This window comes from Panicum hallii, chromosome 2 (genome assembly GCF_002211085.1).
Source record: "Panicum hallii strain FIL2 chromosome 2, PHallii_v3.1, whole genome shotgun sequence".
Lineage (NCBI taxonomy): Eukaryota > Viridiplantae > Streptophyta > Magnoliopsida > Poales > Poaceae > Panicum > Panicum hallii.
In genome coordinates, this window is record NC_038043.1 from 51397047 (window position 1) to 51409846 (window position 12800).

The 12800-nt window shown below is 50.0% G+C and overlaps 1 protein-coding gene across 1 annotated transcript; it reads right to left on the minus strand.

Moving 5' to 3' along the window:
• Window positions 1–1732: 1732 nt before the first annotated feature.
• On the minus strand, window positions 1733–3245 carry LOC112882946 (aspartic proteinase nepenthesin-1-like). The gene has a single exon (XM_025948145.1). The coding sequence runs from the start codon at window positions 3237–3239 to the stop codon at window positions 1941–1943; it is 1299 nt and encodes a 432-aa protein (XP_025803930.1). The 5' UTR covers window positions 3240–3245; the 3' UTR covers window positions 1733–1940.
• Between the last annotated feature and the right edge of the window lie 9555 nt (window positions 3246–12800).

Here is a 12800-nt window from a genome sequence, read left to right on the forward strand (position 1 = left end):
TAGACATGGGGAGGAGCGCCTGCGGCCTCGGGCAACGCACAGGAAATACCCCGGACGATGCACAGAGCTTGGAAGAGACTTTGGAGCATCCTAGGGTCCCTCGAGGAGCACCCCGGGTGACAATAGTAATGGCCCGCAGGACCAGGGTGGTGCCCCTCATCAGGTGCCGCATTCACACTTAAGACGTAAGCCTCTTTCTGGAGCCCACGGGGAAGGCTATAAATGGAATAGACGGGCAATATGTACGGGGATCGAATCCAATCGACCCGAACTCAGACTCAACTGAATACTACCACCAGCTCCACATAGGACATAAGTGTTACGCTCACAGTGGCCCGAACCTGTCTAAACTCCCTGGTTTCCTAATCATCACACGGTCAGAATCCTACTTCGTGTTACACCCTTGGCCGAATATCTAAACGGGGGTTTCCATAAATCCCTACTTGCGGTACTCACGCACCGACACCCCCTAGCAAATTAAGAGGGAAAAGTCCGGTTTACACCCTTGAACTATCGTAAAAGTCCGATTTTGAACCTTCAACTACAAAATCGGATAATATAGACCATCCAACTACCGAAACCATGCAAATTTGGCACTTCGGGTGGTTTCAAAGGTGGTTTTGTATTTTTTAAAAAAGATTAAAGATCTAATTAGATCTAAATAATCAAAACTAATCCATTTTAAATTAGAAAAATATGAAACTAGTATCAAATTTTTTCTAAAAATGCAACCTATCTATTATTGCTCTATTTGAAACTTATTTATTGAAAAATAATAGGCATAACTACAAGCAATCAAATACTATGAATATAAAAAAATTGGATCCGAATAACTGACAAGTAGAGTATCAATAGATAAGTTACATTTTTAGAAAAAATTTATACCTATTTTGTATTTTTTTTAAAAAAATGAATTACTTATGAATTTTTAAGTTTAAAATTATATATTTTTAATTTTCGCAAAATAAAAACCACCTTTGCAACCACCCAAAGAACTAAATTTGCACGATTTAGATAGTTGGATGGACTATATTATCCGATTTTATAGTTGAAGGTTGAAAATTAGATTTTTACGATAGTTCGAGTATGAAAATTGGACTTTTCCCAATTAAGAGTGACTAGATAGAAGATTTCCAATCGCCGGATCTTGTATGAGTTTCAAAGTTAGGAGGACGTATCAAGCTCAATAGGCACAAAACAATTCTCCGGTTCAGCAGGGAACTTTAATTTGGTCCCATATAGCTGCGTCTGACAGACACCATGGCCTTCGTAGGCTCTGCCATAGCAACCTGTTTGCTTGTGACCGGCTGCAAGCACGCCGGCGGTGGTTGTGGATCAGGAAGATCATAGTTTTGGTATCACGTTAGAAGTGAGCAACTCTATTATACTTCTTCCGTTTTTATTTATGTCATATTAGTTTTATCCTAAGTTAAAAATAGCAAATTTTTTGATGAAATCTATAGCAACAACTATACTATCCACATATGCACTATCAATGTATACTTCATGATAGATTTAATGAAATAAATTTGGTATTGGAAATGTTATTATATTTTTCTATAAATTTAATTAAAGATGGTTAAATTTAGCTTAGGACAAACTTAATACGATACGTAAATAAAAACAGAGGAAGTATCGCTGTACCCAAAGGGCACCCAAAGGACAAAGGGCAAATATTAGGATGTACAAAGTGCAAAGAGCACCCTACACAGATGACCAAATACACAAGTAGTAGTATATACATGTAACATTCATAATCAAATAGTTTGTATGTAGTCAACGGTGCATAAATGAATAACCAACGAAATTCAGTCGCTGCACTGCACGGCACAAAGGACACCTGAATGGCTGAACATCAAACCCAGAGGATAAAGCAAGAATACGTGCAAGATGAAGCAACGTATATGCAATTCTCGAGCTGTGAATGGACAACAGCTGAATCAAAGGGTGGCGCAATCCGCCGGCGCGAAGGAGAAGGCCCCGCCGTCGAGGTCGTAGAACACGTGCAGGTCCATCTGCATCACGTTCCCTATCACGGACACGCCCCTCGTCGGGAGCACCAGCAGGCACGCCACGCTCCCGCGCTCGTCCACGGCGTCGAAGTAGCTCCGCCGCGGCACGGCGTACTCCGCGCCCCCCGCGAAGCGCAGCACCAGCCTCGGCACGGGCACGTCGGCGCCCGCGGCAACAGCCGCGAAGCACAGGTCGAAATCGTACGGCGCGCCGCTCACCGTCTGCACATCGGCCATCTGCGAGAGGAACGCCTGCCTCACCATCGCGTACCCCGCATCGGCGAGGTACGTGAACGTCGTGCCGGAGTCCACGATCACCCCGCCCGCGCCGCTCGCCGTGAACCCGAACGCGACGGGGAGGTCGGTCGCGCCGACCGTGATGCCGGTGAGGTTGACGTAGTAGTACGGGCCGCGTCGCGCCACGGGGTTCTGGAGGAGTGGCGTGGACTGCACCTTGCCGCCGGTCACGTTCGCCAGGGAGCCGAACAGTATCGGGCTGGCGCCGGCGTCCGCGTCGGAGCGGAGGCAGTACGAGAACCGGCCGACGCCGAGCTGCGACACGAGGGACAGGGTGCCGCGCCCGAGCCCCACGATGCCCGAGGCCCTGTCCATGTCCCCGCCGCTCGCCGTGCTGCAGCCAAACGCGACGCCGGGGAACGAGGCGCCGCCGAGGGCGATCGTGTCCGCGGCGAGGTACCCGGCGGTGAACCCGACGGTGTAGCGGTAGTCGTAAGCGCAACCCGTGGCGTTGCACGCGCGGAAGGCGCTCGGCAGCGCCTGGCATGGGGGGCTCGCGCAGGGGAGACTCGAGAACGTGGAGGAGGCGGCCGGGTCGTACAGCGGCGTCGGCTGCGCGAAGCACGCGGTGCACGGCGCGCACTGCGTCCAGGTGAGGTCGCTGCCCGTGTCGAGGATGGCCGGGAAGGCGAGCGGCGGCGTGCCGATGGACAGGATCATGTGGTACGCCCCCACGCCGTTCTCGACCAGCGCCTGGAGGAGGCCACGAGAGGAGGAGCCCGTGCTCGTGCGCGCGCCTCCCGCGGTCGCGTTGGAGAGGGACGCGAGGCGGCGCCCGTCGCGGCGTGCTGCGGCGGAGTAGTTGCCGGGATACTGGGGCGCGCGGGTGATGGTGGCGCGGAAGCCGAGAGGGCTCGTCGCGAAAGTCACCGGCGGGAGGAGGCTGATGACTACAGCAGCGAGCGTGAGCAGAGCAGGTTTGCACGCCATGTCGTGCGACATCATCCTCCATTCTCTTTCCGATGGTTTGCTTTGATCAAACAAACCAAAGGCCCATTGACCTTATCAGCACCAAGCCATTCAAACATTGCATGATGGTGACCTGATTGAATTTAATCTCTCCAGAGTAATATTAAGAATCCTTTTCATAATACGTATGCTAATTTAATCTATATTTGTATCTCAAGTTGAAATGTAGAATAAGAGGAGAACAACGAATGATGTACACGCCATTGCCAACATAAGTAACGTCACTTGGCGAAGCTTGCCAACTCTTGATAATGTGTACACTGTTGACAACAAAACTAATGGTGTGCACGCTGTTGACAACAAAGCTAATGGTATCACCAACTTGTGTACACTCATCTTGTGAACACGCGCACACTCGTATATGCACACACGCTCATCCTGTGAACACACGCATGCACACTCTACACAAGTAAGAGACTCGAACCTAGATGACAATATTCCGAAAAATAATTTTTTCTACAATAACTACTTTCTGTATTTAGTATAAGTCTCCTTGGCTGTGGTATTCTATTAAGTTTCTCATGCTAACGGTGTAACCCAAAGGTTTAAGGAAACGGTAAAGAGCAGAAAATGTAGCACAAATCAACCTCTCAATCATGACGCGCCAATGCATAGGGCGCGATAGCATATTTTTGTCACGCCACGCGGACAGGTGTGATTAAATGGGTTAGATCTGCAAATTTTTGTTCGGGTAGGTTATTTTTAAAATAAAATTTAAAATAGGTTAAAAATAAAAAATCTCAGGCGGACGAGGCGAACGGGGGTCGGAGTGCTGAGTGATGCACCTTCAGATGTAAAAACAAAAGCAATCAAAATACTTCTTGGGCTATTTCTTAGGGTGGGCCGCGGCTGTCGACAGCTCGTTCGAGTCCGATGGCGTGCGGCACAAAGCGATGGGCGGGGCCTGGCGTAAGGGAGAAGGGTTGGGCGTAGGGCCAAGGGCGCCTGACCTAGACTAAAAGGATGGTCCGGCTCGGCCTAGGCATTCGTGCCTAGTGGGGCCGGTACGGCATGAGCGGACCCAGACTCCAAGAGGAAGAACCTCCCGATGAGCGGGGCCCACCTATCGGCACGCGATGGGTCGTGCAACCACGGCCCAAGAGCAGCGGACACGGTGCCAATGGAGTGGCTAGAAAGAGAAGGAGAAAGATTGGGCCAGTAGTGAGAGAAAGAGAAAGGAAAAAAAGAAAGAAGAAAGAAAGAAAAGAAAATAAATTATTTTCTTCAGTTGGAAAAAAATAAGCTCTACAAATTGTGAGTACATTTCATGAAAAAATCTTAGATAATTCTCGAACAACCCTAAAAGATATTTATAGAGATATTTACATCCCAAATTAAAAATTTTGGGGTGTGACACTATAAAAAGGAACATACCACAGAAATTATATAATGTTCGCATAGTTACTACTAAGCAATGACTACCGAGAGTTTATAACTGCAAAAGATAAGTTAACTTTGAGTTCCTAAGAGACACAAGGTTGTCTCCATTCACAATGGCTAAAACTACGTCGATTAATGATGAAAGACTTTTGTTAATCGTCTGAATAATGAAAATAAAACAATAGTAAAAATCAAATGGTTCGGCTCATTAATTAGTTCAATAATTAGCACATGATTAATTAAGTATTAACTATTACAAAGTTTAAAAAATTAAGAAACGATTGAACATTACCTCAAGACCATTTTCCAATGTGTATTCTTTCATACAACAGTCTCTCATGTAATTCTTCTTTAAATTTGATGTAAGTTTCTTACTATCAAACTTTTTGACATATTTTAAGATTTTTTTATAAACCTTCCCTCTTTACCCTTGTTGCATTGTGGTCAACCATAAATTTTCTTTCCCATTCTCCGGTTGAAAGTTTCATTTCTTATATGTGTTAACTGTACCACAAAATATGCAACTCCGTTCTGGTAGTACTGCCCTAAGTCCTCCTTGAAACGGTCCTTTGTGTACAAATTAAATCAATAGTATATAAATTGTCAGGGAGTATTGAAGCGTCCCCCCCATCAGGGAAGACTTAAAAGTGTTACTTTATCAGTCCCAGGAGGCTGATAACACTTTTATTACATCAGATGGTACATCACCGTACAACTCTTCGCGGTAATGGGCAGTGAAGCGCCACTATCGCGAGGATTACAACAAAAGCCCATACTACTACACTAACTACGAACAGGGGATCATCAGAGTCTTGCGCCATGCGGAGCTCCAACGGTGACCTCACCCACAGGCAAGACTGGGTGCAGGACGGAACCCTACTCGTCGTTCTCGGGAATGTAGTCGGGATCCTCCACTGTAGAGTAAAAACGGGGTGAGTACAAACGTACTCAGCAAGTCCAGTCACACCCACGGGGGGGTATAACAGAATTAGATGCACAGGATAATCCAAGGATAAAGTTACGGTTCTTTTGCGGAAACACAATTATATGCAGGGGTTCGTTTTAAAAGCATTTTTCAAAACAAGTGTCTAAGAACGCACAATGTCGATCCTCACGGATCCAAGTTTCAAACCGCTACCGGACTCCCCGTCCGCCGTAGCACACAGCACTGTTGCCGGATACTTTTCAAACAACTCACACCAGATCAATCCTTCCCAGAGTGAAACGCTAGTTATGTGACCACACCGTAACTTGCCCAGTACCGTGGGCACGGCTATTCGAATAGATTCTAACTCTGCAGAGGTGTGCAACTTTACCCACAGGCGGGGTACCACAGCACGAACACCTTAGTGCCGGTGCAGATCCCATCGAAGCCCTTACCCACCTTAGCTAGACCTGACTAGCCACCACGGGATCCATCAAGGGGTCATTCGACCTAACACCGAGGTTTAACCGGGGCATAAGTCACACAGAGCTTATCCCGTCTCCTTGATCACCCGTTGCTCCCAGCTCTCCTGATGGCTATCAGACTAACTAGTGGGGTTAGGCCAAGCCGTTGCCCATACAACGGTCAAGTGGTTTGCACGACAGAAAGCTAGGTGAGATGTCACAACAACTCGGTCCTTAGGGGTGACAGGACGGACATCTCCCTTCCACGCTCAACCACACAGGTACGAGCACACCGACGGCAAATCACACAGAAATGCCATCCATCCCGTCGGACTCACCTTTCAAAACCACATTTTATCCCTTCCCACACACACGCATTTTCTTTATAATTCAGGCGGTCAAGCAAGGGTATTTCAAACAAGGGTGGCTATCCTACCAGGTTTCCAGCACGCAAAACCATGCAATTTTATAAAACAGGCCACTGGGTTGTGTTTATAAAAACTAGGACAGAAACATGCATCAAAGGGCGGAATTGAACTTGCCATCGTCAAACCCTTGCGGGAAGTCCTGATCGGAGCACTGTCCTTCGGGTTCGGGGTCGCAGTACTGGTCCTCAGTTGCTTGGTCGCGGTCGGGAACCTCGTCGTTCACTCCGTGTCCTACGACGCAAACAAACAGACACACAATCAAGCGACAGAACTAAAAGCTTTTACCGATAGGCTTGAATCGGAAATAATTTGGTTACGGAGTTGGGGGCAATATCTCTAGGTGATTTCTTAATGGCATGGCTAAAACTATACTAGAAAGGGCGTGGTAAAGTTTTGGGTCAACCGGAGGTCGTTTCGCACATAAAATGACGCGCTAAAGGTGGTTTCAGGGCTTAAACAGGGCTCTAGGGGTTTATCCGTAAGTATCTGGAAATAGCAGGGACCTTTTTGTAATTCTCAGAAATACTCGGGGCATGCTAAAGAGTGTAGAGTATGTCTTGGGTCTATGTTACGGAGGGTTTGGTTTGAATTAACGAGAAGGGCAGGGTCCTTTTGGCGAAAGGAAGTAATTAAGACGGAAAGAAAAGTTCTATACGCAATAAAGTGGAAGAGGGGGGGGTTTGGGCAAAAATCCCTTCTTCCACCTCTCCTCCCCGTGACTGAAACAGAGGAGGGGCAGGGGCGCCGGCGGCGGGTGGCGCCGGCCGGCCAGGGCCCACGGGCGGCCCTGGGTAGGGGGAAAAGGAAGGGGAGGGTGAGGGGAACTGGTCCCCGGCCTCACCTCGGGCCGGGGTGGGGCGAGGGGGCGCGCCCACGGGGGCGGCAGCGGCGGCTCACGGCGGCTCGGCGCGGCGGCGGTGGAGGCCAGGAGAGGAGGGGCCAGGTGCGCGGCGGCGTTTGTGGGAGGCTGGGGGTGCTCCTCGGCCCCTTTTATAGGCGGCCGGGGCAGCGGAGGGCGGTGGCCGGTGAGGGGGAGCCGGCGGGCGGCTCGGGAAGCTTTAATGGCGGCCGTGTCGCGTCGTGCGTGTCGCCGAGCAGCGGTGCGGCGAGGTCGAGGCGCGGGCACGTGGGGCGGCGCGCGCGGCGGGGCGGGGCAGCGACGGGCGGCGCGGCACGCGCGGCACAGAGCGCGCGGGGGCGTGGCGTGGCGCAGCGGGCGACGCGGCGTTGCGGGGCCGGGCGTGCGTGCGGCGCGGCGGAACGCGGGCCAGGGCGTGCGCGCAGAGGTGTTCGTGCGCGTGTGCGCGGCGCGGGCGTGGTTGGCCGGGAACAGGCGCGCGCGCGTGCGGAGGCCGAGCAGGGGCGGCGCCGGCTGAGCAGTGCTCGGGCAGGGGAGAGGAGAAGGGAAGAAGGAGGGAGGGAAAAGAAGAAAGGAAGGGAAAAAGAAAAGAAGGAGAGGGAAAAAAAAAGGAAGAGAAAAAGAAATAGAGGGAGAGAAAAAGAGAAAGAGAAAGGAGAGAGGGAGAGAAAAAGGAGGGGCGCGTCGGCGCCGGTCGCGGCGGCGACCGCGGCCGGTCGGCCACGCGCGCGCGGGATTCGCGCGTCGCGCGAGAAAGGACTTGCGTCGGCGCAATTTGTGGGAAGCGGTCGCGCGTGGGGGAGGCCGGGCGTTGTGTGGCGTAAGGCGGGGGTTGTGGCGCGTACGTGTGGCAGAGGGGTCGGGGTATTACGGCGAGTCCGCTCTTAGTGGAACACCCTATCGCTCAATTTAGGCTCGAGATTTTCAGGGCGTTACAAACCTACCCCACTTAAATGAATCTCGTCCTCGAGATTCGGCTGGCTTCTAAACAAATGGGGAAATTCCTTCTTCAGAGCCTCCTCGCGTTCCCAGGTTGCTTCCTCTTCTCCATGTCTGCTCCATTGAACCCTGCATATCCGTACTTCGGAGTTTCTTGTCCTTCTTGTGACAGTGTCTAGAATCTTGACCGGTACTTCTTGGTATCGCAAATCCGGCTGCAGATCTATTGTTTCCGCCAACACGTGTTCTCCCTCGGGTACTCTCAAACACCTTCGTAATTGCGATACATGGAATACTGGGTGTATATCTGACATTTCTCTTGGCAACTCCAGTTGGTATGCTACGGCTCCGACTTTCTTCCGAATTTGATACGGTCCAATGTATCGGGGGGCCAATTTTCCTTGTACTTGAAACCTTCGCGTTCCTCGAATGGGTGAGACTTTGAGATAAACAAAATCTCCTGGGTGGAAACTTATCTCCCGCCTCTTTCTGTCTGCGTAACTCTTTTGTCGGGACTGAGCTGCTTTCAATTTCTCGCGGATCTCCGCTACTTTTTCTTCTGCCTCTTTTATAAAGTCGGGTCCTTCTGGGGCACGTTCTCCGACTTCCGACCACATTAAGGGAGTTTTGCACTTTCTTCCGTAGAGGGCTTCGAATGGCGACATACCCAGGCTGGCTTGGTAACTATTATTGTACGAGAATTCCGCGTAGGGCAGACTCTGTTCCCAATCATTCCCATAGGTTAGTACACATGCTCTCAGCATATCTTCCATGATCTGATTTACCCTTTCGGTTTGACCATCCGTCTGTGGGTGGTATGCGGAGCTAAAATCTAACTTCGTGCCCAAGGCTTTGTGCAGGCTCTTCCAAAACCTAGATGTAAATTGGGTCCCTCTATCCGAGACAATTCTGCTGGGCACTCCATGTAACTTTACTATATTTTCCACGTAAAGTTTTGCCAGCTTTTCTCCACCATAAGTGGTCCTTACGGGTATGAAATGTGCCGATTTAGTGAGTCGATCCACAATTACCCATATGGAATCGTGTCCCTTCTGTGTTCGGGGTAGTCCCACTACAAAGTCCATTCCTATCTCATCCCACTTCCACACCGGAATAGGCAAGGGTTGCAATAATCCTGCCGGCTTTTGATGCTCGGCCTTTATCCTTTGACAAGTGTCACAATGAGCCACGAATCTTGCAATATCCGCCTTCATTCCGTTCCACCAATATTTTTGCTTTATGTCCATATACATTTTGGTGGATCCCGGATGGATAGAGTAGGCCGAGTCATGGGCTTCGTCCATGATCAATTGCCGGAAATCTCCATTCTGGGGTACACAAATTCTATCCTCGTACCATAATGTTCCCTTATCGTCCACTCTGAAGCCCGGTGCTTTGTTTTCTCCAGTTTGTTTGCGAATTTTTACTAACTCTTGATCCGAGCTTTGGGCTTCTCTAATCTTATCCTCTAATGTTGATTGGACGTTTAGCACTTGGCTGGAACCTCGAGGTATAATGTGCACATTTAATCGTGCCATTTCCTCTCGCAGATGGTCATTCGTGGGCCCGTAGGATTTCCGACTTAAGGCATCGGCTACCACGTTCGCCTTTCCGGGGTGATACTGAATTTCCAGATTATAGTCCTTGACCAACTCCAACCATCTTCTCTGCCTTAAATTTAAATCTGGCTGGGTAAAGATGTACTTTAGACTCTTGTGGTCGGTGTAAACCTCACACTTATTTCCGATCAGGTAGTGTCTCCAAATTTTAAGGGCATGCACTACGGCTGCTAGTTCCAAATCATGGGTCGGATAGTTCTGCTCATGGGTCTTGAGTTGGCGGGAGGCATATGCAACGACTTTCCCGTCTTGCATCAGCACGCACCCTAATCCTTGTCGGGATGCGTCACAATAGATGACAAAGTCCCGATGAATGTCCGGTAGGGTCAGCACTGGGGCGGTTGTCAATCTTCGCTTCAATTCTTGAAAACTCCTCTCACAGGATTCTGTCCAAGCGAACTTTTTCTCCTTCTTAAGAAGTTCCGTCATGGGTCGGGCTATCTTAGAGAATCCCTCGATAAATCTCCGATAGTACCCGGCTAAACCAAGGAAGCTCCTGATTTCACTAACGTTAGTTGGTTGCTGCCAATTGGAAACGGCTTCGATCTTCTCTGGGTCCACTGCTACGCCTTCCGCAGTCAGAATGTGACCAAGAAAAGCTACTCTCTCCAGCCAGAAGTCGCACTTGCTGAACTTGGCATATAACCTATGTGCCCTCAGCTTTTCCAATACTACCCGCAGATGTTGCTCATGTTCCTGAATACTCTTAGAGTAGATAAGTATGTCGTCGATAAAGACTACGACAAACTTATCCAGCTCGTCCATAAACACTTTGTTCATGAGGTTCATAAAATAGGCAGGGGCATTGGTTAGTCCAAAGGACATTACGGTAAACTCAAACTGCCCGTAGCGGGTGACGAAAGCTGTCTTAGGGATGTCACTTTCCTTAATCTTAAGTTGAAAATATCCTGACCTTAGATCGATCTTGGAAAAGTACTTAGCTCCTTTTAGTTGATCGAAAAGGTCATCAATCCTGGGAAGAGGGTACTTGTTCTTAATGGTAACCTCATTCAGTGCTCGGTAGTCCACGCACAACCTCATACTCCCATCTTTCTTCTTGACAAACAGCACTGGGGCTCCCCATGGCGACGAGCTTGGTCTGATGAAGCCAATCCTCTGCAGTTCCTCTAGTTGCTTCTTTAATTCCGTCAATTCAGAGGCTGCCATCCTATAGGGTCTCTTGGCTATCGGAGATGTTCCGGGGATAAGGTCTATGACGAACTCTATATCCCTATCTGGCGGCATACCGGGAAGCTCTTCGGGGAACACATCTGGGTATTCGTTTACTACCGGGACTCCTTCTAAAGGTTTGGCTTCCATGCTAAACACCATTGGGTCAAACTTACTATCTCGAGTATGGCAGATCACTTGTATTCCTTCAGGGTTTGTTAGGTGTACCACTTTGTCGGTACAGCCTATGAGTCCATTGTGTCGGCTTAACCAGTCCATCCCAAGGATCACGTCTATCCCCCCAGACTTAAGTACTACCAAATCTGCTAGGAAGTCTACCCCACTTAAATTGATCCTTACCCATGGACAACCTAATTGACATTTGATGTCGCCTCCAGGCGTCCGGGTTAATAGGGGTGTCTTTAGTAGTACTGTAGGTATTTTGTGTTTCTCCACATAGCTCGAGGATATAAACGAGTGTGATGCCCCAGAATCAAATAATACTGTCGCCAGAGCTGAGTTGACTAGATACTCACCGAGCACTACGCCCTGAGCTTCCTGAGCCTCCTGCGCGTCGATGTGGTTGACGCGGGCTCGTCCAAATGGTTGCTGCTTCGCCTGTTGGCTGCCGTCGTTGTTGCGGACGGGCACTCGGTTGGCACCGGTCAGGGCTGGTCTGGGCCCATTCACTGTGTTGGAGAAGGCCGATGTTGCCGGCTTATTCTTGGCGTAAGGGCAGTTGGCGATGAAGTGCCCTGTCTCTCGGCAGTTGAAACAAGCCCTAACATTGTTGTTGTCGGGGGTGGCCTGACTTGCACTGCTTTGCGGGGCCCTCGAGGTATTCTGGCTTCTAGGCGGGGCCTGTGATCCTGTCACCTGGGACTGAGTTCTATACTGCATTGGGGCCTGAGATCTTGGTGCAGTGTAGTTGGAATTTCTCGGCTTCTGGAAACGGTCTTGTTGGCGAGCCTTACTTTCCAAGAACTTGCGTTTGTTGTCCTTTCTTTCTTCGGCCCTGGCCCTTTCTGTGAGGATGGCCTTGTTCATCAGGGTGTTGAAGTCCGGATAGATCTGGGGAGTAAGTAAGGTCCGGAGCTCTGGGCTTAATCCCTTCTTGAACATGTCTTGCTTTTTGTCGTCGTCGTTTACTTCTTCCGGCGCATATCGGGCCAATTCTATAAACCGGTGGGTGTATTCTTCCACCGTCATGCTCCCTTGTTGTAGTGCACGGAATTCATCCGCCTTGCGCTTCATGGTGGCCGAAGGGATGTGGTAGCGGCGGAACTCCCTTACAAATTCTCCCCAGGTGATGGTAGAGGCGTCTTCGGCTGCAGCACAATAGTTTTCCCACCAGGATAATGCCGTTCCGGTGAGCTGGTGGGCCGCCAGAAGGACTTTATCCCGGTCCTGGCATTCGAATGGTTCGAGCTTCCTCTGAATTACTCACAACCAGTCGTCAGCATCCAACGGGTTGCAGGATCCGGCGAAGGTTGGTGGCTTGGTCCTTAGAAAGGCCGTCAGCTTGTCGTTCATATTCTGCCCTCGCGGCTGCCGGTTAATGAGGGCGTTCGCCAGAGTCTCCAGTATGAGGGTCTGGTTATGGATGATTTGTGCCAGGTCTCCGAGGGGTGGGGGTGGTGGTAGTTGTTCTCCTTCTTGACTTCCCCCTCGGTTCTGGCTTACTTCTTGCTCTCCTTGGGGAAGATCTTGTTCAACGGGGTGTGCTCCGACACTAGCG